This window comes from Neoarius graeffei, chromosome 14, assembly GCF_027579695.1.
Source record: "Neoarius graeffei isolate fNeoGra1 chromosome 14, fNeoGra1.pri, whole genome shotgun sequence".
Classification (NCBI taxonomy): Eukaryota; Metazoa; Chordata; class Actinopteri; order Siluriformes; family Ariidae; genus Neoarius; species Neoarius graeffei.
Window position 1 is genome coordinate 36,376,349 of NC_083582.1, and position 23,080 is coordinate 36,399,428.

The 23,080-nt window shown below is 43.7% G+C and overlaps 1 protein-coding gene and 1 pseudogene across 1 annotated transcript in view; one reads left to right on the forward strand and one right to left on the reverse strand.

Moving 5' to 3' along the window:
* The window catches only part of fam13c (family with sequence similarity 13 member C), a 41,012-nt gene that overhangs the window by 16,291 nt on the left and 1,641 nt on the right, over nucleotides 1-23,080 (reverse strand). Inside the window, exons 2-5 of the mRNA XM_060938906.1 lie at nucleotides 15,983-16,175; nucleotides 15,428-15,569; nucleotides 8,096-8,177; nucleotides 307-515 (exon numbers count right to left, since the gene is read on the reverse strand). Coding sequence (XP_060794889.1) covers nucleotides 307-515; nucleotides 8,096-8,177; nucleotides 15,428-15,569; nucleotides 15,983-16,175 — 626 coding nt within the window. The remainder of the gene's footprint in view (nucleotides 1-306; nucleotides 516-8,095; nucleotides 8,178-15,427; nucleotides 15,570-15,982; nucleotides 16,176-23,080) is intronic.
* Nucleotides 3,346-3,953, forward strand: LOC132898631 (zinc finger BED domain-containing protein 5-like; annotated as a pseudogene).

The following is a 23,080-nucleotide window of genomic DNA, read 5'->3' on the forward strand; positions in this document are numbered from 1 at the left end:
TTATATATTACAGATACTACAGAGTGTGTAAAATGTTAACCTGTGCTTGCACACATATAATTACTGTTTATAAATCCCCAAACAAAGTCTTCATTCTTATTAACACTGTGAACATTAATATGTAGATGATAACATCTGTATAAAATTATAAACAATTTTTGGTATGTTGCTATAATGTGACATTTGTGATTGCTAGGATATTTATTTTTAAATAATGAATGTAAAATAAAGGTTAATCATCTTAAGCTCTTCTGCTCTGTGAACTTGCCTTTAGTGTAAACAGAATGTAGCCACAGATGGCTTTACCTTCATGTTGTCTGGGAGGCCAAGGGCCTGGCGTTTCTCCCTCAGTCGCTTCAGCAGCAAGTCCACTGTCTCCTCTAGAGAGGGCTTGTGCTGCTGCTGTTGCTGCTGCTCCGGCGCCTCATGCTGGCCATTTGAGTATCTACGCATGCCTGTAGGCTGGTCATTCTCTTGGCCTCGTGATTCCTCTACTGACTGCCTCAGCTTCAGATCTGAAAAACAGATGAAAACAGATAACAAAGTGATAAAAAAAAGTCAAGAGATTCTTCTTTCAGAAAGATTACATTTATTATACAGAGTTAGGAGTATTTAAAAAGGCCCAGTTAGGTTAACAGCTATAAAATCGTTTCACTTGGGTTAGATCGGTGGTTCTCAACCAGTGGGGCCCACCCCCCTGGGGGGGCGCACGGACACTCTCCTGAGGGGGGCACAAGTAGGCTAGGATGAGGGGGGGAAAATCATTTTAAAAAATCACGCAAATTCCCATGTCGAAAATGCAAGTGGTTGGACTACTATAACACACAAACAAATCAACCACACAGTTTCATTTCAAATTTACCAATACAGGGGGTAGTATTTTGAGCCTGTAACGCGATGTCACATAACTGCTAGGCTAGCCTACTATATAAGCGTCTGCGCACGCGTTGAGCTTCATTCACTCTAGTCTAGTCTCTTGCCAAGTTCGCTTGTGCCAGCTCTCGCTAGTCTATCTGTTATCAGTGTTGATATCGATCTACTTTAGGCCTTTACTTCAAACCCAAACAGTCTTTTTAAAGACTAATACCACAAAAAGTCTTTTTAAAGACTATCCCAATCTCAGCCCTAGCTATTTTTTAAATGCTAAGCGTGCACTTAGCTAATAGGGTAAGCCTCTGCCTTTTTCACCGTGTTGTGACACATACGACACACGCGACTAAGACAATCACACACTCACTCACGCACTCACTCACTCAGGACTACAATCTTAAGTCTCATCTCATTATCTCTAGCCGCTTTATCCTGTTCTACAGGGTCGCAGGCAAGCTGGAGCCTATCCCAGCTGACTACGGGCGAAAGGCAGGGTACACCCTGGACAAGTCGCCAGGTCATCACAGGGCTGACACATAGACACAGACAACCATTCACACTCACACCTACGCTCAATTTAGAGTCACCAGTTAACCTAACCTGCATGTCTTTGGACTGTGGGGGAAACCGGAGCACCCGGAGGAAACCCATGCGGACACGGGGAGAACATGCAAACTCCACACAGAAAGGCCCTCGCCGGCCACAGGTCTCGAACCCGGACCTTCTTGCTGTGAGGCGACAGCGCTAACCACTACACCACCGTGCCGCCCACAATCTTAAGTCTTCAAATAAAATTGGTATTGCCTGCAAAATTGTTAAACACTTGCATTAAAGAACGTGCATAAGTCCCGTCTGATTAGTCCCCGATACTTGTCTCTTAACATAGCCGCACATCCAAATTATAATTAACAAAAATGGAGAGATTTTTCTTTCTTTCTGGAGAGATTTTATTTCTGGTGATCTTTCTTTCACCAGGCGGTCAGGAGGCTCAACTCCCTCCCTGTTCTGCCCCTCCTCCCCCCTCTGCCCCCTGCTACAGATTCTGCCCACACACCCCCGCCCCCCCTTCAGCATCTGACATGTCACCCTCACAGCCCCCCCAACACACACACATACACGGTACATACATACATACATACTCTCAACGTTCATTAACACACTGAACTCAGGGACTGCACATCTCACTTTACCTCACTCATTTGCACTATTCTGCACTACCTCACCTAAACAGCTATTAGTTTATTGTTTATTCTGCTTATCTCATGTTTACCTGCTATACCTCAATTGCCCTTGACTGTTTATTTGCTTCAATTTATGTGTGTGTGTATACATATGAGTGTTTAGTCTATGTCTAGTTCTTATCGAGTGTTTATACTGTTTGTGTTGTTTATTTCAATCTCATCTCATTATCTGTAGCCGCTTTATCCTGTTCTACAGGGTCGCAGGCAAGCTGGAGCCTATCCCAGCTGACTACGGGCGAGAGGCGGGGTACACCCTGGACAAGTCGCCAGGTCATCACAGGGCTGACACATAGACACAGACAACCATTCACACTCACATTCACACCTACGCTCAATTTAGAGTCACCAGTTAACCTAACCTGCATGTCTTTGGACTGTGGGGGAAACCGGAGCACCCGGAGGAAACCCATACAGACATGGGGAGAACATGCAAACTCCACACAGAAAGGCCCTCGCCGGCCACAGGGCTCGAACCCAGGACCTTCTTGCTGTGAGGCGACAGCGCTAACCACTACGCCACCGTGCCGCCCGTTTATTTCAATTATTCTATTTTTTTTATTTATGAGTGTTTAGTCTATGTCCAGTTCTTATCTAGAGTGTTTATACTGTTTGTATTGTTTATTCAATTATTCTATTTTTTATTTATTGCATTGCCTCTTTGCACCGTGGGTCAGAAAGGACTGTAATCTCATCTGTGCTGTATGTCAAGCATGTATAGCATATTTTTGACAATAAATTTGACTTGACTTGAGATTTCTAGTGAGGACCAACAAGGCAACCGACGCACCACCAGCTGCAAAAAAGCTTCGAAGGTACGATGAAGCATACCTGCAGTTTGGATTTACAGTCACGGCTGATCTGAGACCTCAGTGTGTCGTGTGTGCCGAGGTGCTAGCAAACGACAGCATGAAGCCCTGCAAACTTAAAAGGCACCTCGAAACAAAACATGCTGCTATTAAAGATAAACCGGCAGAATATTTTAAAAGAAAGCTTGATGGCCTCCATCAGCAACAGGCAGCCATTTCGGTGCACAGCACTGTGTCTAAACAGTGTTTGGAGGCATCGTATGTAGTGGCCAAAAGAATAGCTAAACTGGGTAAACCGCATACAATTGCCGAGACTCTCATTTTGCCGGCCGCACAAGACGTGCAGAATAATGATAGGAGATAGTGCAGCAGCCAAACTCGGTGCAGTACCACTGTCCAACGACACAGTCGCTAGGAGGATTTCAGACATGTCTAATGACATCAGAGAGCAACTTATAGAGTTCATAAAACAGAGTCCTTACTACGCACTGCAGCTGGACGAATCCACTGATATTGCTGGGCAGGCACAGCTCTTCGCCTATGTCAGGTATCTGCGTGACAAGGCGATTGAGGAGGATGTCCTGTTTTGCCGGCCTCTTCAGTCGCACACTACAGGAGAAGCCATCTTCAATGTCCTTGATATTTTTATCCGTGAAAATGGTTTGGCTTGGGACCGATGCGTTGGCCTATGCACGGATGGTGCACGGGCAATGACGGGCCGCGAGCATGGCCTAGTTGCTCGTGTTCAGCAAGTAGCTCCACTTGTGAAATGGACACACTGTATTGTCCATCGCGAAGCATATAGGTGCTAAAAAAAATGCCGGTTCTCTTTGACTCCGTGCTGAACCAATCCATGAAAATGACAAATCTAATCAAATCACGGCCGCTAAACTCTCGCTTGTTTGGGGTCCTCTGCCAGGAGATGGGGTCAGGGCATGAACAGCTGCTTCTGCACACTGAAGTTCGCTGGCTCTCCAGGGGGCGGGTGTTGCAGTGGTTGTATGAGCTGCAAGAGGAGGTGAAGTGTTTTTTTTGACAGAAATCAAATCAGATCTGGCGAAGCATCTGGATGACACTATGTGGCTTGCGTCTTTGTCCTATTTGGTCGATATATTTGACCGTTTGAATGGCCTCAACCTGTCTCTGCAAGGCCACGAAACTCATATTTTGCTCCTTGCAGACAGAGTGGACGCCTTCACACACAAACTTGACCTCTGGCATGGCCGCATCAGTCGAGGGAACTGCGACATGTTCCCCAGCCTTGCAGACTTTATCACTGATGCAGGCACGTCACACGATTTCTCCTCTCTATTTCAATCAGCGTCTGAGCACCTGTCTGCAATGAGAAAAGAATTTGCGATGTACTTTAAAGAGGATTATCGCTCTTTTGCGTGGGTTCGAGATCCATTTGTGTGCACAGCAAACGAGCTGTCAATTGATATGCAGGAACAGCTTATTGAGCTGAAGAGTGACAGTAGGCTGAAGGAACTTTTTACCTCCTGCCCTCTTTCGTCATTCTGGGCAGCATTGATGCAGGAATACCCTCAACTCTTTGACGCCGCCTTGAAGATTCAACTCCCTTTCGCGTCCACATATTTGTGTGAGGCAGGATTCTCAAAAATGACTGCATTCAAAACGAAATACCGCAATCGTGCACAAATCAAGGATGATTTGAGGCTATGTTTATCAGACACTGCACCAAGAATTGAGGATCTTTGCAAGGCAAAGCAGGCTCAGGTATCACATTAACATCGGCCTACCTGCAAGCTTCTGTAAAACATGCAGATGATATGCCTATTATTAGGCCTAGTAATAATAACAATAATAAAGCATAAATTCATATCAGAGGTCTAGTGCCAATTCCCAGTTATAGCAATAGCCTAGTAATGATAATAGGCCTACTGATAATAATAATAATAATAATAATAATAACAGCAAAACATGTAACCTCATAATTATATAGCTATAGCCTAGTAATGATAATAGCCCTACCACTACTCATAATAATAATAATAGTAATAATAATAATGCCTGCAAGCTCACATTAGAAGTCTGATGTTACTTCCAGTTATAACAATAGCCTAGTAATGATGATAGGCCTACCTACCGCTACTGATAATAATAATAATAATAATAATAATAATAGTGTGGGCCTAAAAATAATAGTCTATCTATCTATCTATCTATCTATCTATCTATCTATCTATCTATCTATCTATGCAAGGTGGTGTAGTGGGGGTGGGGCTGGTGGGGGGGTGGCGCCGGGAGGAGGGGGGCCCCAACTGCAATGAACCAGCTTTGGGGGGGGGGGCCCAGCTTGAAAAAGGTTGAGAACCCCTGGGTTAGATTATTAATGCTTATGTTCTGCTCACTATTTAGTGCCCCTAAGTGGGGCATAAATATTATTATATCCTTCATCAAAATTCCCGTGCAGGGATTGGCCAAGGATGGCTGCCGTGACAAAATAGTTCCACCATTGATTCAGCAATGTATCTTGTGACGTCAAAAATTTAAAAAAGGATGTTAGTAGCACTCTTTTTTGCAAATATCACGGCTTGTAAATGGTTTTGTAGACAACTAGGAGGCTTTTTATGCTTGTTTACTGAAATTTCACCCACTTTTTCTTGCAGAATGTTCTGAGATAATCTAGAGTTGTCCTGCATGCACAGCAAGTTTAAGAGCTACAATATGTTTTAAAGTTCAACAAATTGATAATTCCAAGGTCATACTTTTCAATTATAGATGCACAAAAATCAGCTGTTTGTTTGTTTGTTTGTTTATCCATCCATCCATCCATCCATCCATCCATCCATTATCCACCACTTATCTGGAGCCAGGTTATGGGGCAGCAGTCTAAGCAGACCTGCCCAGACTTCCTTCTCCCCAGCCACCTCCTCCTGCTCTTCCTGAGGCATTCCCAATCCAGCCAAGAGATATCTCTCCCCAGGGTCTCCTTCTGGTTGTACATGTTGGAAGCACCTCACCTGGGAGGTGTCCCAGAGGCATCCTTAACAGATGTCTGTACCACCTCAGTTGCCTCCTTTCTTTGCAGAGGAGCAATGACTAGTCTCTGAGCCCCTACCGAATGATCGAGCTCCTCACCCCATCTCTAAAGGTGAGCCCAGATTCCCTGCAGAGGAAGCTCATTTCTGCCATTTGTATCCACAATCTTGTTTTTTCAGTCACTACCCACAGCATGTGGCCACAGGTGAGAGTATGAACCAGTAAATCGACAGCTTCACTTTTTGGCTCAGCTCTCTCTTCACCATGACAGACCGGTACAGCGTCCGCATCACTACAAATGCTACACTGATCCGCCTGTCAATCTTCCGCTCCATTCTTCCCCCGCTCATGAACAAGACCCTGATATACTTGAAGTCCTCCACTTGGGTGTGGTGGTTCAGTGGTTAAGGCTCTGAGTTACTGATGTGAAGGGCATAGGTTCAAGCTCCAGCACTGACAAGCTGCCACTGTTAGGCCCTTAAGCAAGGCCCTGAACCCTCTCTACTCCAGGAGCACTGTATCATGCACCCACTTGTTGTATGAAGCTCTGCTAAATGCTTGTAATACAAATCAGAGCAGGCAATCTACCCTTTTCTGGCTAATAACCATGGCCTCAGACTTGGTGGTGCTAATTATCATCCCTGCCACTTCACACTCAGTTGCAAACTACCCCAGTGCAAGCTGGAGGTTACAGCTCAATGAACTGTGGGCCAACAGGACCACATCATCTTCAACAAGCAAAGATGCAAGCCTAAGCCCACCAAACCAGAGACCCTCCACCCACTGACTGTGCCTAGAAATTCTGTCCATAAAAGTTATGAACAGAATTGGTGACAAATAGCAGCCCTGGTGGTGTCCAACACCCGCTGGCAATGTGAACCAAGCTCTGGCTCACAGGTATCTATCTATTTGGCATATTACTACAGTGATATGGTCACTCTGATGACTCCAGTCATCAGTTTTAGGGAAGAATTACAGTAGTGTTTTCCCATTGTCTTCTTCTAGATTATTATTGAGGTTTTCTCCTCTCAACCATTCATACCTATGGACAATTTAGAGTAGCCAGTTAACCAAACCGCATGTCTTTAGATGGTGGGGGAAACATTGGGAGAACATGTAAACGCCACACAGAAAGTCCCCCATTGGCGGTGAGGTTTGATCCCAGAACCTTCTTGCTGTGAGGCAACAGTGCTAACCACCTCACTGCCATGCCGACGGCTCACAGGTATACAGGAACCAAATGGCCTGTAGCAGTAGACTGGTACTTCTTACTCCTGAAGCATCTCCTACAGGACACCCTGAGGGACACAGTCATATGCCTTTTCAAAATCTACAAAACACATGTAGACTGGTTGAACAAACTACCCTCACAAGGGTACTGGAGGGTGCATGGGAAAGATGGTCCAGTGTTCTATGATCAGAGCAAAAACTTCATTGTTCTTCTCGAATCTGAGGTTTGACTAACAGATGGACTCTCCTCTCCAGTAACCTGACATAAACCTTCTCAGGGAGACTGACTTCCATGCAATGTTGAAAAGGTGTGTCAACCAAGACAGCCCACCAACATCTACAGATTAAGGAACTCAGGGTGAATCTCATCCATCCCCAGGCCCTAACACCAAAGAATTTAAGTCTTGTGACCTCCAAGTCCGCAGACTCTGCTTCTTCTGTGGAAGGCCTCTCAGTGGGATTCAGGAGATCTTTGAAATATTCCTTCCACTACCTATGTCCCCAGTTGAGGTCAGGAACACTATCCTTTGTAAATTTGCCCATACTGTAAATGGTATTTAATTTGTCTTTGGAATCATACTCATACTGGCCCCTCACCTAGGACCAATTTGTCTTGGGAAATCCTACAAGGGGCAAATTGCCCCTGACAACATAGCTCCTAAGATCGCTTGGACACTCAAACCCCTCCACCATGATAAGGTGGCAATTTATAGAGGGGATTCATTCATTCATGATTTTTTTAGCTCTGAGTTTTACTCTCGAGATAAAATGACCTGACCATCTTTGAACAATAAATTTGATTTCTGAAACCAGATGATGATGATTAAATAATTTTTATTACGGTTTTTGTTGGCATGAGAAACTGTTAAATGGTAGAAAATATTGTTCTAAGTATAGTTCTATGATAAAAAGAGCTTCAACATAAAGACTGTAAAGACTACCCACCTTTGAGCTGCTTACGAGACTTGGCCAGTTCACTCATGAGCTTGAATATCTCAGGATTAGCAGACTTGTCATTATGGGAGGGCTAAAAAAATAAATAAATAAAAATCAATCAAACCCCACAATCTGGTATTCCCTTACATGCACCATGATGTTACATTCCTTATTTAAGGCTGTCCTGTTCATTTCTAATAGAGTAATATGAGCAATGTGTGTATAATTTTTTTTCATTTCAGTCAGGCACCACACAAACTGGGGCGGCACGGTGGTGTAGTGGTTAGCGCTGTCGCCTCACAGCAAGAAGGTCCTGGGTTCGAGCCCCGAGGCCGGCGAGGGCCTTTCTGTGCGGAGTTTGCATGTTCTCCCCGTGTCCGCGTGGGTTTCCTCCGGGTGCTCCGGTTTCCCCCACAGTCCAAAGACATGCAGGTTAGGTTAACTGGTGACTCTAAATTGACCGTAGGTGTGAGTGTGAATGGTTGTCTGTGTCTATGTGTCAGCCCTGTGATGACCTGGCGACTTGTCCAGGGTGTACCCCGCCTTTCGCCCGTAGTCAGCTGGGATAGGCTCCAGCTTGCCTGCGACCCTGTAGAAGGATAAAGCGGCTAGAGATAATGAGAATGAGACCACACAAACTGATGATCACATCACCAGCTTTTTTCTTTGGCTAGTCAGACACAAGGTACACCACCACTCTTGCCAGAGCAGTTGGGGTTAGGTGCCTTGCTCAAGGGCACTTCAGCTAGTCCTACTGGTCCAGGGAATCAAACCAGCAACCTTTTGGTCCCAAAGCTGCTTCTCTAACCATTAGGCCATAGCTTCCCCATGTGCTTATATGTAATGAAAGAGAGGTCTCTGTTCTTCTAAATGCAGCTAATTCATTGAATTTCACAAAGGTGCAGTAAGTCTGTTTACCACCAGAGGGGAGCAGAAAGAGAAGAATTACATGTGTAAATGGCTGACCATTATAAAGGGATAATACGTCCTTTCCAACACTTTGTGTATGTGTGTACTAAGCATCACAATATTACCCATTATGCTAATGGTACATCACTGTTTATCATTCAGGGCTGTCAAGGTCTGGCAAAGCCATTTGCACTCAGTATCTGAACAAAAAGTTCAGATGTTACCTTGGCTGTTTTAAACTCTATTTTTAGAAAGTTAGTCCATATTACGCATCAAGGTCACACCCTCTCTGGCAACACAAAGAATTTGACACAAATCCCTTTTTTGTAATTGCACAATTGTGAAATCCAAAGATCCAACACATTGTGGAGCTGCATGGGGAAAAAAATACAGAAAAACTATGTCAAGTTATCTCATCTCATTATCTCTAGCCGCTTTATCCTGTTCTACAGGGTCGCAGGCAAGCTGGAGCCTATCCCAGCTGACTACAGGCGAAAGGCGGGGTACACCCTGGACAAGTCGCCAGGTCATCACAGGGCTGACACATAGACACAGACAACCATTCACACCTATGGTCAATTTAGAGTCACCAGTTAACCTAACCTGCATGTCTTTGGACTGTGGGGGAAACCGGAGCACCCGGAGGAAACCCACGCGGACAACATGCAAACTCCACACAGAAAAGCCCTCGCCGGCCACGGGGCTCAAACCTGGACCTTCTTGCTGTGAGGCGACAGCGCTAACCACTACACCACCCTGCCGCCCCATGTCAAGTTATTGTTTTGAAATATTAAGTCCCAGATCACTGCTCCAGTCATGTTAGAAATCTACCAGTTTCTCATCTCATCTCATCTCATTATCTCTAGCCGTTTTATCCTGTGCAGGGTCACAGGCAAGCTGGAGCCTATCCCAGCTGACTATGGGCGAGAGGCGGGGTACACCCTGAACAAGTCGCCAAATCATCACAGGGCTGACACATAGAGACAAACAACCATTCACACTCACGAACAATTTAGAGCCACCAATTAGCCTAACCTGCATGTCTTTGGACTGTGGGGGAAACCGGAGCACCCAGAAGAAACCCACACAGACACAGGGAGAACATGCAAACTCCACATAGAAAGGCCCCTGTTGGCCACTGGGCTCGAACCCAGAACCTTCTTGCTGTGAGGCGACAGTGCTAACCACTACACCACTGTGCCACCCTGGTTTGAGTTACGTTACTGACAAAACACTGTAAATTTTCAATTAAATCTGGAAAAAACAAATTAAACCATTATACATTGGTTATTCTGTGTTACCGTATATACCTGCTTGGGAAATGTTAAATCATGACAAATGATCACTGGAGGTTTAATTTTCTGTTGTCCCATTTCATTTTTTTATCAGATTGACCGTGATTAAAATACTATGCTATAGAGTTACTATGTTTTAGCCATAATTTTATGATTTAAAAAAAAAACCACTGTTTTTATGAGCTTTGTATCGATTGCAATGCATCCTTATCCATGAATGTGTCCAGCTTTTCTGTCTCAGTGCTGCAACGTTTCCCTGCTCTTAACAGTCTGAAACACACCTTTGGGACCAAAGATGCTGTAGATTTGTACCATATGTTACACATCCTACTGCAGGTCACACCCATGCTTTCTCACCTTCTTCAAAACAGAATTTGCATGCACAAACGATGCTAATCAGTAAAAGCTAAGTGTGCACAGATTTCAGTTTTGGAAAATATAAGGGGAAAAATAATCTCACTTTAAAAAACAAGCATGAAAAAGTGATCCACAGTATGCACAGAAATGGGTCACAGTCAGATGCATGCATATAGAGAAAACAAACGTCTTTCAATTGTACTGGCCCTCTAGCAATCTGCTGCCATGCTAGTTCATGACCTGTTCTCTTGCACATTATTTTTTCTTACAAAGGACAAATAAAAGGCACTTAAGGGCCACATCCCAAGTATAGTGGGCGACAGTGTACTCTCAGGGTCTGTACATGTGTGTGCAAGTGTGCTTGTACTTGTTACATATTAAGGACCAGAACATGTTTTTAACCAGTAGACTTAGGACATTTTGGCTGGTCTTCACTTCTTCAAAGGGCTGTTTAAGGGTTAAGACTTACTTAGAATTAGATGAGGGTTAAGTTGTGATGGTTAAGGTAAGGGGCTGGGTAATGCATTACGCCAATGAGTGTCCTCTACAAATGTGTGTGCACGTGCATGAAATCATACAGGAGGAGAAACTGTGTGCAGGGAGGTGATGGTGCATATGTCTTCTTCTTTCAGCTGCTCCCACATAGGTTTTTACACCAGATGCCCTTCCTGACGCAACCCTCCCCAATGTATCTGGGCTTGGGACCAGCACTAAGTATGCACCAGCTTGTGCAACCCCTGGGTATTTTACCTAATGTACAAACTGGAGCACCCAGAGGAAATCCGCGCAGACACGGGGAGAACATGCAAACTCCACACAGAAAGGCCCCCGTCAGCCATGAGGTTCAAACCCGGAACCTTCTTGCTGTGAGACGACCACTGCACCACCGTGCTGCCCTAGGATCTGTGCGTGTACATGTATGCATGTTAATGTTTCTTAAAAATGTGCCATTAGACAGGATAAGAGCAGGCTGGGTAGAAGAACTGGGTATAGAAATATTGGACAAAACTTGGCATAGACCTTTACAAGTGAGTGAAGGGAATGATTTCCTACATTACCAGGTTAGCCTAATATATTTTCTTCATCATTTTTTCATTGAACTTACAATGGCAAAGCAATACCGTCTCAGATATATTCTTAGATGAAATATGTAATCAACATCGCATTGCAAAAGAAGATCTGACCCACATGTTCTGGTCATGTTTGAAGTCAAAGGGCTCCTGGTCATCATATTCAAAAAGTGAAATGAAGTATTTGAGTTGGATGTACAGCCAAGTGCTGAAACAGCTATATTTGGAGTATTTGGCAGATAATACAACAGCAACAATAGGTTGTGAAAGTGCTGTAAGATTTGAAGAGAACAATCTAGCATGGTACATAAAGAATGCTACTGAACCATTGCTATTACAAGTGAGAAGGTCAGGAATAGTAGACATCGAAGAGTGTAAAGACAAAACGCAGTACAAGAGAGAAAAACGTAGAAGTTGAAAATAGGTGGAAGGAAAAGAGGATGTATGGACAATATTTTAGAGATACTGAAGCAGAAACTGACGTTGAGAAGAGGTGGTTGTGGATGCACAAAAGTGACTTCAAACCGAAAACAGAGGCCTTAATCTCCGCTGCACAGGAACAAGCATTAAGAGCAAACTATGTGAAGCACAGAATCTACCACAAAGCAGAAAGTAATAAGTGTAGGGTGTGTGGAGAAAGGGAGAGACTGTGTGGCACATTACTAGCGAGTGCACAAAACTAGCACAGAACGAGTACAAACAGCAACATGATAATGTAGCAAGGATGATACATTGGGAGTTATGTGGGAAGTATAAACTTGAGAGAACAGAGAATTGGTACCAGCAGAAAGCAGAAGGTATTACAGAAAACGATCATGTTAAGATCCTATGGGATTTCATGATCCAGTGTGACCATGAAATAGAAAATAGAAAGCCAGATGTTGTTGTAGGGGACAAAACTGACAAGCAGTGCTTGATTATAAATGTTGCCTGCCCTGGAGACAAGAGTTTGCGACAAAAGAAAAGGAAAAATGGGAAAGATATGAAGACTTAGCAAGAAAGATAAAAAGACTGTGGTATTTGAAGAAGGTGGATGTAATACTAGTTATTGTGGGTGCACTATGTACAGTCCGTCAACAGAGTGAAAATTGAATAAAAAAAATATGGGTAAACATCAGGGTAGAACGCTTCCAGAAAACAGCTCTACTTGGAACAGCTAGAATACTCAGAAAGGTGCTTGAATGTTAATAGTGTCACCTTAGTTCACTGGTTGTGAACAGCTGGCATCTTTATTTCATCTCCAGGTAGAGAAGCTGAGCGACAATGCAAATAATAATAATAATAATAATAGTGTCAGCCCTGTGATGACCTGGCGACTTGTCCAGTGAAGGATCCCCTACTCGGTAACGCTGTCGAGAATTATCGACCAATAACGTGTCTCCCTCTCATGTGGAAGTTGCTAAGTGGTATGCTTTCTGAGAAAATCTATGACCATCTCGAGGCAGAAGATCTCCTCCCTGAAGAACAGAAGGGATGCCGTAAGGGCTCACGAGGTACAAAGGACCATCTTCTCATAGATAAAATGATAATGCGGAACTGCAAGAGGAGAAAAACAAACCTAGCAATGGCATGGATAGATTATAAGAAAGCCTACGACATGGTACCGCATTCGTGGATTCGAGAGACGTTGCAAATGATAGGAGTAGCTCCTAACATTCAGCGACTAGTACATGCGAGCATGGCCAACTGGCAGATGACCCTAATGTCAAATGGGCAAAGGCTTGGAGATATTAACATCCAACGTGGTATGTTTCAGGGTGACAGTCTATCTCCCCTGCTGTTTGTCATATGCCTCATACCACTGTCGGTAATACTACGAGAAGCCAAAGGCAAATATCAAATTGGAAAGCAGAGAGAGACCATAAACCATCTCCTATACATGGACAACCTGAAATTGTATGGAAAGGACGAACGTGAGATAGACTCCCTGATAAATACCGGTACTATACGAATTTTCAGCGATGACATTTGCATGGAGTTTGGGTTGAAGAAGTGCGGCGTGATTGTCATGAAGAGAGGGAAAGTGGTGAAATATGAGGGAGTTGACTTACCGGATGGGCGTAGAATGAAGACAGTCGAAGAAGATGGCTACAAGTACTTGGGAATTCTTGAGTACAGTGAGATAATCCATTCAGAAATGAAAGCCAGGCTGAAAAGTGAGTACGGACACAGAGTAAAGAAAGTTCTCAAGTCCAAACTGAATGGGAAGAATGTGATCATGGCAATCAACACGTGGGCTGTGTCGGTTTTGCGATATAGAGCCGGTGTTGCAAACTGGACGAAAGCAGAACTAGAAAGCATGGATAGGAAGGCTCAAAAGCAGATGACAATGTATGGGATGTTGCGTCCTCGTACAGATGTGGATCGCTTGTACCTTCCTAGAGAGAAAGGGGGGTGCGGACTCAAAAGTGTTGAGGACTGTGTCCGGTTTGAAGAAACAGGTCTCGCAAACTATGTTCAATCCAGTACGCGGCTGCTGTTGGTTGCAGTTGTAAACGAAGGACTCCCCATCAAAGAGAAGGCTCAGACTCTGAAACAACTAAAAGAGAACAAGAGCTCAGAACGAATGAAAAGTTGGAAGAGCAAGCCCTTGCATGGATAGTTTCTGCGCCAAACGGAGGAAATAATGGATGATGCCTCCTGGACCTGGCTTAGGAAAGGAGACCTCAAGAAGGAGACTGAGGGGATAATCACAGCTGCGCAAGATCAAGCATTAAGAACCAATGTGATAAAAGCAAAGATAGAAAAACAAAACCTGTCCCCACTCTGCAGAATGTGCGGGGAAAAAGATGAGATGATAGAGCATCTAATCAGCGAATGCAGCAAGCTGTCTCAGACCGAATACAAACATCGGCATGACAACGTAGCCAGAATCATCCATTGGGATATCACCCGGTCCCATGGCTTTGAGGTATCTGAGAAATGGTATGAGCACAAGCCTAGAGGGGTAGAGGAGAACGATGAAGTAAAATTACTCTGGGACTTTAACATACAGACATCTGTGCCTATCCAAGCTAGGAGACCCAATGTGGTGCTGGTTGACAAAAAGAACAAAGACTGTAAGATAATCGATATTGCCGTCCCAGTAGATGCAGGCATCGCCAAGAAAGAGAAAGAGAAAGTCGAGAAATACTAGGACTTGCGGAGAGAAGTAACACGACTCTGGAATATCAAAGCAAAAGTGATCCCTGTGGTGATTGGTGCGCTTGGCACGGTCACATCCAACCTTGCTGTACACCTCAAGTCAATAAACGTTACAAGAATCAAGCTCCTACAGAAGGCAGCTCTGTTAGGAACTGCATGCCTTCTCAGGAAAGTGCTCGAGGCCTAAGGATACGAGACGTAACCTGCCCTCAGCGCTAAAACTTTTTAAGACCCCCAGCGAGAAATAGCTGTGTGATGAAAACATAATAATAATAATAATAATAATAGTCAGCCCTGTGATGACCTGGCGACTTGTCCAGGGTGTACCTCGCCTTTCGCCCGTAGTCAGCTGGGATAGGCTCCAGCTTGCCTGCGACCATGTAGAACAGGATAAAGCGACTACAGATAATGAGATGAGATGAGAAGAAGAATGCCTTTGCCTCTCTATTGGCACACAGAAGAATACTGCTTGAATGGGATCAAATAAACCACCAAAAACATCAGTATTAACTATTAATGTAATTTGGTAACTGTTTGGAATTATAAACAATCTGGCAATCTCATACCTTGTAGTTCATCTCTTGTTCGAAGCGTTCTTCAAACTTGCGTATCCTTCTCTTGAGCATCTGGATGTGTTTAGTGAGTAATGGAATAGATGGTGCATCTTTAGCATCATCAGACGTCTCCGGTCTGACCATCCCACGAGGCCTGAGAGAGAGACAGAGAGAGGTGCAGATTCAATACTTCATCTGATGAGGCATAAACAGATGGTGTTGTTCTACATTGTAGAATCAAACAGTTTGTGTGTGTGTGTGTGTGTGTGTGTGTGTGTGTGTGTGTGTGTGTGTGTGTGTGTGTGTGTGTGTGCATGCTTGAGATGATTCCAGATTTTAGAGTTTTTTGGGGGTTGACGGTGTGGATGCTTTTGATGGGTTTGAACAATAAATAAGCTTGTGACACACACAAACTCAAACAGAATTTCAATTTCCAATTTCATATAAACAAATTTGACTTGTTTAGTTGGTCAGAAAGTTTATGGGATGTTGTGAGTGCATGTGATCATACTAGATGAAATGCCGGTATGAAGCATGTGCATGCGAGAGAGAGAGAGAGAATCATACAGGATGAGATGCTGTGTGCAGGGAGGTGATGGTGCGCTCTCAGGGTCGGTGTTGAAGCGCTGGCTGAGGCTGAGGCTGGCACAGCGTGGTGAGGGTAAAGGGCTGTTCCCATCTGTAATGTAAGAGATGAGCCGACTGGGACCAGGGTTCTGCTGGAGTTCACTGCTGTAGTCGCCTTCAGATTGATTACGATCTACAGACACACACACAGAAAGAAGTGGCTCCTAAAGCTCTACAGTATATGATGTGCCATTTAAGCCTTTGTGTCACACACACAAACAAAATGCTCTCACATTCACTGCTTTGACTTCTCACATATAAATAGCAAATGAGTTCTCTTGTGTGAGAGATGAAACTAGTAAGCGCTTTTATAAATATCAGAGGTAGTGAATGCAGGACATAAAAAAGCAGTTTATGCTGGAAATGAGCAAAATAATAATGCATAATTTTGTATAAAAATATTTTTCAAACAAAACATGAGACATTAAAGCAATAAATGCGTGAGCTTTTTCAATCACACTTGCAAAAGTATGTAGACCCTTCAGACATTTTTAGGAATTTATATTTATACATTTATAATACATACATTTGCATAAATTTAAAATACATATATGGTTATTTATTAAAGGGATTCTCCAGCAGATTTATTCTCAACCTTATTTTAAGTAAAATTAGTCGCAGATTTCAAAAATCAAACTTTCATTTTCAGAGACCAAATAGTGTTCGAGAAAAATTAATTTTCTTTAAAATGCCAGATGGGCTTCCTGCGATAGTGACATATGTGATGACGTCAGGTAGTGGTCGCTTGGAGCAACTCAGCCGTTTATATTCTCCGTTTATATCATAGTTTTGCTACTTTTACAAGTATTTTACCAAATGTATTAGTTTTTAAATAAGTATGCCTCACATGCCACAATCATGCGAAAAAGAAAGCACAAGCTGGAACTAGACTGGTGGCATGGTGGTGTAGTGGTTAGCACTGTCACCACACAGCAAGAAGGTTCTGGGTTCGAGCCCAGTGGCCAATGGAGGCCTTTCTGTGTGGAGTTTGCATGTTCTCCCGGTGTCCACATGGGTTTCCTCCGGGTGCTCCAGTTTCCCCCACAGTCCAAAGACATGCAGGTTAGGTTAACTAGTGACTCTAAATTGACCGTAGGTGTGAATGTGAGTGTGAATGGTTGTCTGTGTCTATCTGTATCAGCCCTGTGATGACCTGGCGACTTGTCCAGGGTGTACCCCGCCTTTCACCCGTAGTCAGCTGGGATAGGCTCCAGCTTGCCTGTGACCCTGCACAGGATAAGCAGCTACAGATAATGGATGGAGGGATGGAACTAAACTGAGAAAATGTAAAGTGTGCTTGATCAGCTGTAGCAGAGTGTTACTGACAGAAACTGGATTAGACATGAGACCTCGTGCTGCAAAATCTTTTTTCACATGATCTACAGAGAGAGTGTGTGTGTGTGTGTGGGGGGGGGGGCTGCATGCTCTAAAGCCTCTGTTTTAAATCATGCCTCTCTCTCTCTCTCTCTCTCTCTCTCTCTCTCTCTCTGTTAATCTACCCAGCACCATGTAGATCATGTAAAAAATATTTTAGACCGTAAAGTGTCATGTGGTGCTGCAAGTTGAGGCATTTTAAACAGAGATATTAGTACATGCAGCCATACACACACACACTCTCTCTCACACACACTACACACACACACTTTGCCACACACACATTTTCTGTAGATCGTGTGAAAAAAGATTTTGCAGCGCGAGGTCTCATGTCTGAGCCAGTTTCTGTCAGTGACACTCTGCTACAGCTGATCAAGCACACTTTACATTTTATCTGCAGAAATGCAGTCTGGCTCCAGCTTGTGCTTGATTTTTAGCATCATTGTAGCACTTATACGCTACACAGTGAGGCATACTTATTTAAAAACTAATACATTTGGTAAAATACTTGTAAAACTAGCAAAACTACGATGTAAACAGAGAATCTAAACAGCTGAGTTGCTCCAAGCGACCATTACCTGCCGTCATCGCATACGTCACTATCGCAGGAAGCCCATCTGGCATTTTAAAGAAAATTTATTTTTCTCGAACACTATTTGGTCTCCGAAAATGAAAGTTTGATTTTTGAAATCTGAGACTAATTTCACTTAAAATAATTTTGAGAATAAATCTGCTGGAGGATCCCTTTAAGATTAAGGTATTACTGTAGAAGTGAGAACATTTTTAAAGTCTGAATTAAGAATTTCTCTTTCTGAATATCATATTAATGTGTCATGAATCTTTCTGAGCATGGTGCTTTGTCTGCACCATCTGCAAAGCTTGGGCTTTTATTGTTCTTGATATATTCTTTATTTTCTCATCCTGGTCCTGTCTTCAGGGGTGGCATGGTGGTGTAGTGGTTAGCACTGTCGTCTCATGGCAAGAAGGTTCTGGGTTCGAGCCCAGTGGCCAGCGAGGGCCTTTCTGTGCGGAGTTTGCGTGTTCTCCCTGTGTCTGTGTGGGTTTCCTCCAGGTGCTCCGGTTTCCCCCACAGTCCAAAGACATGCAGGTTAGGTTAACTGGTGACTCTAAATTGACCGTAGGCGTGAATGTGAGTGTGAATGGTTGTCTGTGTCCATGTGTCAGCCCTGTGATGACCTGGCGACTTGTCCAGGGTGTACCCCGCCTTTCGCCCATAGTCAGCTGGGATAGGCTCCAGCTTGCCTGTAACCCTGTAGAACAGGATAAGCGGCTACAGATAATGGATAGATGGATGGTCCTGTCTTCAGCCCTTGTTATATCATACATGTTATCCACCTCTTACCTGTTAAGTTCCTAATTTGTTTGTCTATATACCTCATGGTTTTGTGTCTTCGTGAAGCTTGTATTAATGTGCATTGCTTTCGTTCTTTGGGTTTCTATTTGATGTGTACTCCCTTAGCTGTAGTTCAAGTTTATGGTTTTGACCCTCAAGCCTGTTTTTCATTTGTGTTTGCTCCCTTTTTGATGCTTCCTGCAATTTCCAAGCAAAATCATTTTTCAATAACATCCCATCCTAAAGTGGTTTATTCCTCTCATACTACAGCAATTATACTTTTTGATTACATTATGACAGCTATATAAGATACAGGAGAGTTCCCTAAATTTTCACTAATCTAACTGGAGAAAAATACTACTCCATTTGCTCCCGTTCTTAGACTGAGCACTGACACTTGAGACTCCTTTCATAAATGTTAAAACTCACAGAAAACTGGACGATATTAACTATTATGATTTTTCTTGAAGTAATAACATGTTTTTAATCCATTTAGTTGATTATGTAGACCTTGTTTGCATGAACATTAATGCTGCCCACAGTACCTATCGTTCAATATTTTCACACTTGACTGTATCTAAATTTCACACCATGCCCATGGCACAGTGACTGTCTACATTCACGACACTGTACAGCCTGTGTGGGCTTGAATCACATCTCACAGCTGAAATGCTGGCGAAAATCAATGCCTATCCGCTGAGTTTGATGGATTCAAATAAGATTCAGAAATGCTTTGGATGTTGGCCTTTAGGGTGATTCAATAACTGACTCCAAATCTCAAAATATATCACCAGATTTAGAGAATTATGAATATGTTCAAAATGGAAAAGTTGAGGGAGTGCAAAGAGAAGAGAGATTATGGGCATGTATTTTCTTCATACAGATAAGTCTTCTCACAGCTTAATATTAATTTTATCTATTGTTATCTGGAAAACAGATGTAATTACACACACACACACACACACACACACACACACACACACACACACACACATACATATAGTGTGTGTGTGTGTGTGTGTGTGTGTGTGTGTGTGTGTGTGTGTAATTAATCAGTTTAATAAATGTTATAGGTAATAGTTTGGTCGTCCTTTTTCCTAGATTTGTCCAAGTTTGTTTTCAGAGCTGGTTATTGATGTTAATCGATAGAATAGATGATATGTTTAACTAATGAATAGCCTTACATTATGACCAATCAAGGGCTCACAAAAACACTGATGTGGCCCAGACAGAATGTGAATTAGACACCCCTGATGCAGAATAGTCGCCGTACAAATACATGAGAATGAGCTGTTACTATAGAGATGATAACTTCTCACAACAAGTGCATTTAAAAAAAAAAAAACTATGATGTGTGCAACTTGCACTATTGGTTGAGCTACTGTTATAGATAGTCACCGTTTTCTGAACAATCAGATTTGAGAATTCAGCAGTACTGTAGAATGTTTAATCCCAGATAAGCTCTGTACCTTCATCATCACACTTGCCCATGGCGTTCATTACTTGTGCCTTCTTGGATTGTTCCTGAACATCTGAACCAATTTCCTCTCAGCTGAGAGACAGTTTGGGACTCCTTCCAGCAAAATGGCTTGACAAAGTGGCTATACCTCCAAACAACTTATACTTACATACAGTTGTTTGAACTGATAATCTCTGAATCTGCAGTTGTTTCGAAATGGCTCCAAGAGGCATTCCTGAGTAAACCTATGATCCTCTTTCTCAGATCTGCATTGAGCTCCTTGGACTTTCCCCATTAACAAATAAACCCTTTCCACTTTGGCACATGAAACTACCAGCTGTAATCAATCATGAGCACTAACAAAGGCCTTGGCAAGTTAAAAAAACATTTTGGGACTTTTAACAAACATCCATTATCTGTAGTTGCTTATCCTGTGCACAGTGGCAGGCAAGGTGGAGCCTATCCCAGCTGACTATGGGCAAGAGGCAGGGTGCACCCTGGACAAGTCGCCAGATCATTGCAGGCCTGACACATAGAGACAAACAACCATTCACACTCACATTCATACCTACGGTCAATTTAGAGCCTCCAATTAGCCTAACCTGCATGTCTTTGGAGGAAACCAGAGCACCCAGAGGAAACCCACGCAGACACGGGGAGAACATGCAAACTCCGCACAGAAAGGCCCTCATCGGCCACTGGGCTCAAACCCAGGACCTTCTTGCTGTGAGGTGACAGTGCTAACCACTACACCACCGTGCCACCCCTGCACGGTGGTGTAGTGGTTAGCATGGTCGCCTCACAGCAAGAAAGTTCTGGGTTTGAACCCAGCGGCCGGCAAGGGCCTTTCTGTGTGGATTTTTCATGTTCTCCCCGTGTCAGTGTGGGTTTCCTCTGGGTGCTCCGGTTTCCCCCACAGTCCAAAGACATGCAGGTTAGGTTAACTGGTGACTCTAAATTGACCGTAGGTGTGAATGAGAGTGTGAATGGTTGTCTGTGTCTATGTGTCAGCCCTGTGATGACCTGGCGACTTGTCCAGGGTGTACCCCGCCTTTCGCCCGTAGCCAGCTGGGATAGGCTCCAGCTTGCCTGCGACCCTGTAGAACAGGATAAAGCAGCTAGAGATAATGAGATGAGATGAGATTCATAATTACCTCTGCCAATTTGTTGGAGGTAGTTATGTTTTCGCCTCTGTTTGTCTATTTGTTTGTTTGTTCCCAATGTAACTCAAAAAGTAGTGAACAGATTTTAATGAAATTTGGAGGAAAGGTGGGCCATGGGCCAAGGAACAACTAATTAGATTTTGATGCAAATCTGGATATGTATGTGGATCCAGGATTGTTTGTTTGTTTGTTTGTTTGTTTGTTTGTTTACTAACATAACCCAAAATTAGTGAATGCATTTTGATGAAATTCTGAGGAAAGGTGAGCCATGAGCCAAGGAACAATTGATTAGATTTTGATGCAAATCCAAATCTGTGGCTTGGTGGAGGTATTGTACTCTATCAAGTGCTTTTCTAGTTTATTCTCATCTCATCTCATCTCATCTCATCTCATCTCATCTCATTATCTCTAGCCGCTTTATCCTGTTCTACAGGGTCGCAGGCAAGCTGGAGCCTATCCCAGTTGACTACGGGTGAGAGGCGGGGTACACCCTGGACAAGTCGCCAGGTCATCACAGGGCTGACACATAGACACAGACAACCATTCACACTCACATTCACACCTACGGTCAATTTAGAGCCACCAGTTAACCTAACCTGCATGTCTTTGGACTGTGGGGGAAACCGGAGCACCCGGAGGAAACCCACGCGGACACGGGGAGAACATGCAAACCCCGCACAGAAAGGCCCTCGCCGGCCCCGGGGCTCGAACCCAGGACCTTCTTGCTGTGAGGTGACAGCGCTAACCACTACACCACCGTGCCGCCCTCATCTAGTTTATTAGTTGTATTAATTGAAAAATAGACTTGCACTTATCTTTCGCTCCAAGATACAAATGTCCGAATGTATAGAAAGAATGATTGTGATTCTTTTCATATAGATGTGTGAGGTAAAAGTATTGTATATGGGATGGAATATGATGAATGTGAGAGCAATTTGTATGAATATATTCAGTAAACTTTGTATAATGGCCTAAATAGTTCCTCATGTCACTAGATTTCAAGGCACCATACTGTATCAAGTCTTTGCAACTGTCACAGTCACCATTCACAAATCCAGAAGTGTGTGTGTGTGTGTGTGTGTGTGTGTGTGTGAGTGTGAGAAAGGCTGGTGAGTATCATCACAAGTCCAAAAATACAAAATTACCTCATGTTATTCTCTGGGACTGCCTTTGTGATGTGGATGAATTTTAGCAAAATACCAGACGCATATTTGCTTCAAATACAAAAGCAGATGTTAAACCCAAATTAACCCCAATCATTTAGTCCAACTCTGGGGTGAAGTGAAATCTAGAATGTTCTACGCCTTGATGTGTGACAACGCCACTACAAAAATCTCATCTCATCTCATTATCTCCAGCCGCTTTATCCTTCTACAGGGTCGCAGGCAAGCTGGAGCCTATCCCAGCTGACTACGGGCGAAAGGCGGGGTACACCCTGGACAAGTCGCCAGGTCATCACAGGGCTGACACATAGACACAGACAACCATTCACACTCACATTCACACCTACGGTCAATTTAGAGTCACCAGTTAACCTAACCTGCATGTCTTTGGACTGTGGGGGAAACCGGAGCACCCGGAGGAAACCCACGCGGACACGGGGAGAACATGCAAACTCCACACAGAAAGGCCCTCGCCGGCCCCGGGGCTCGAACCCAGGACCTTCTTGCTGTGAGGCGACAGCGCTA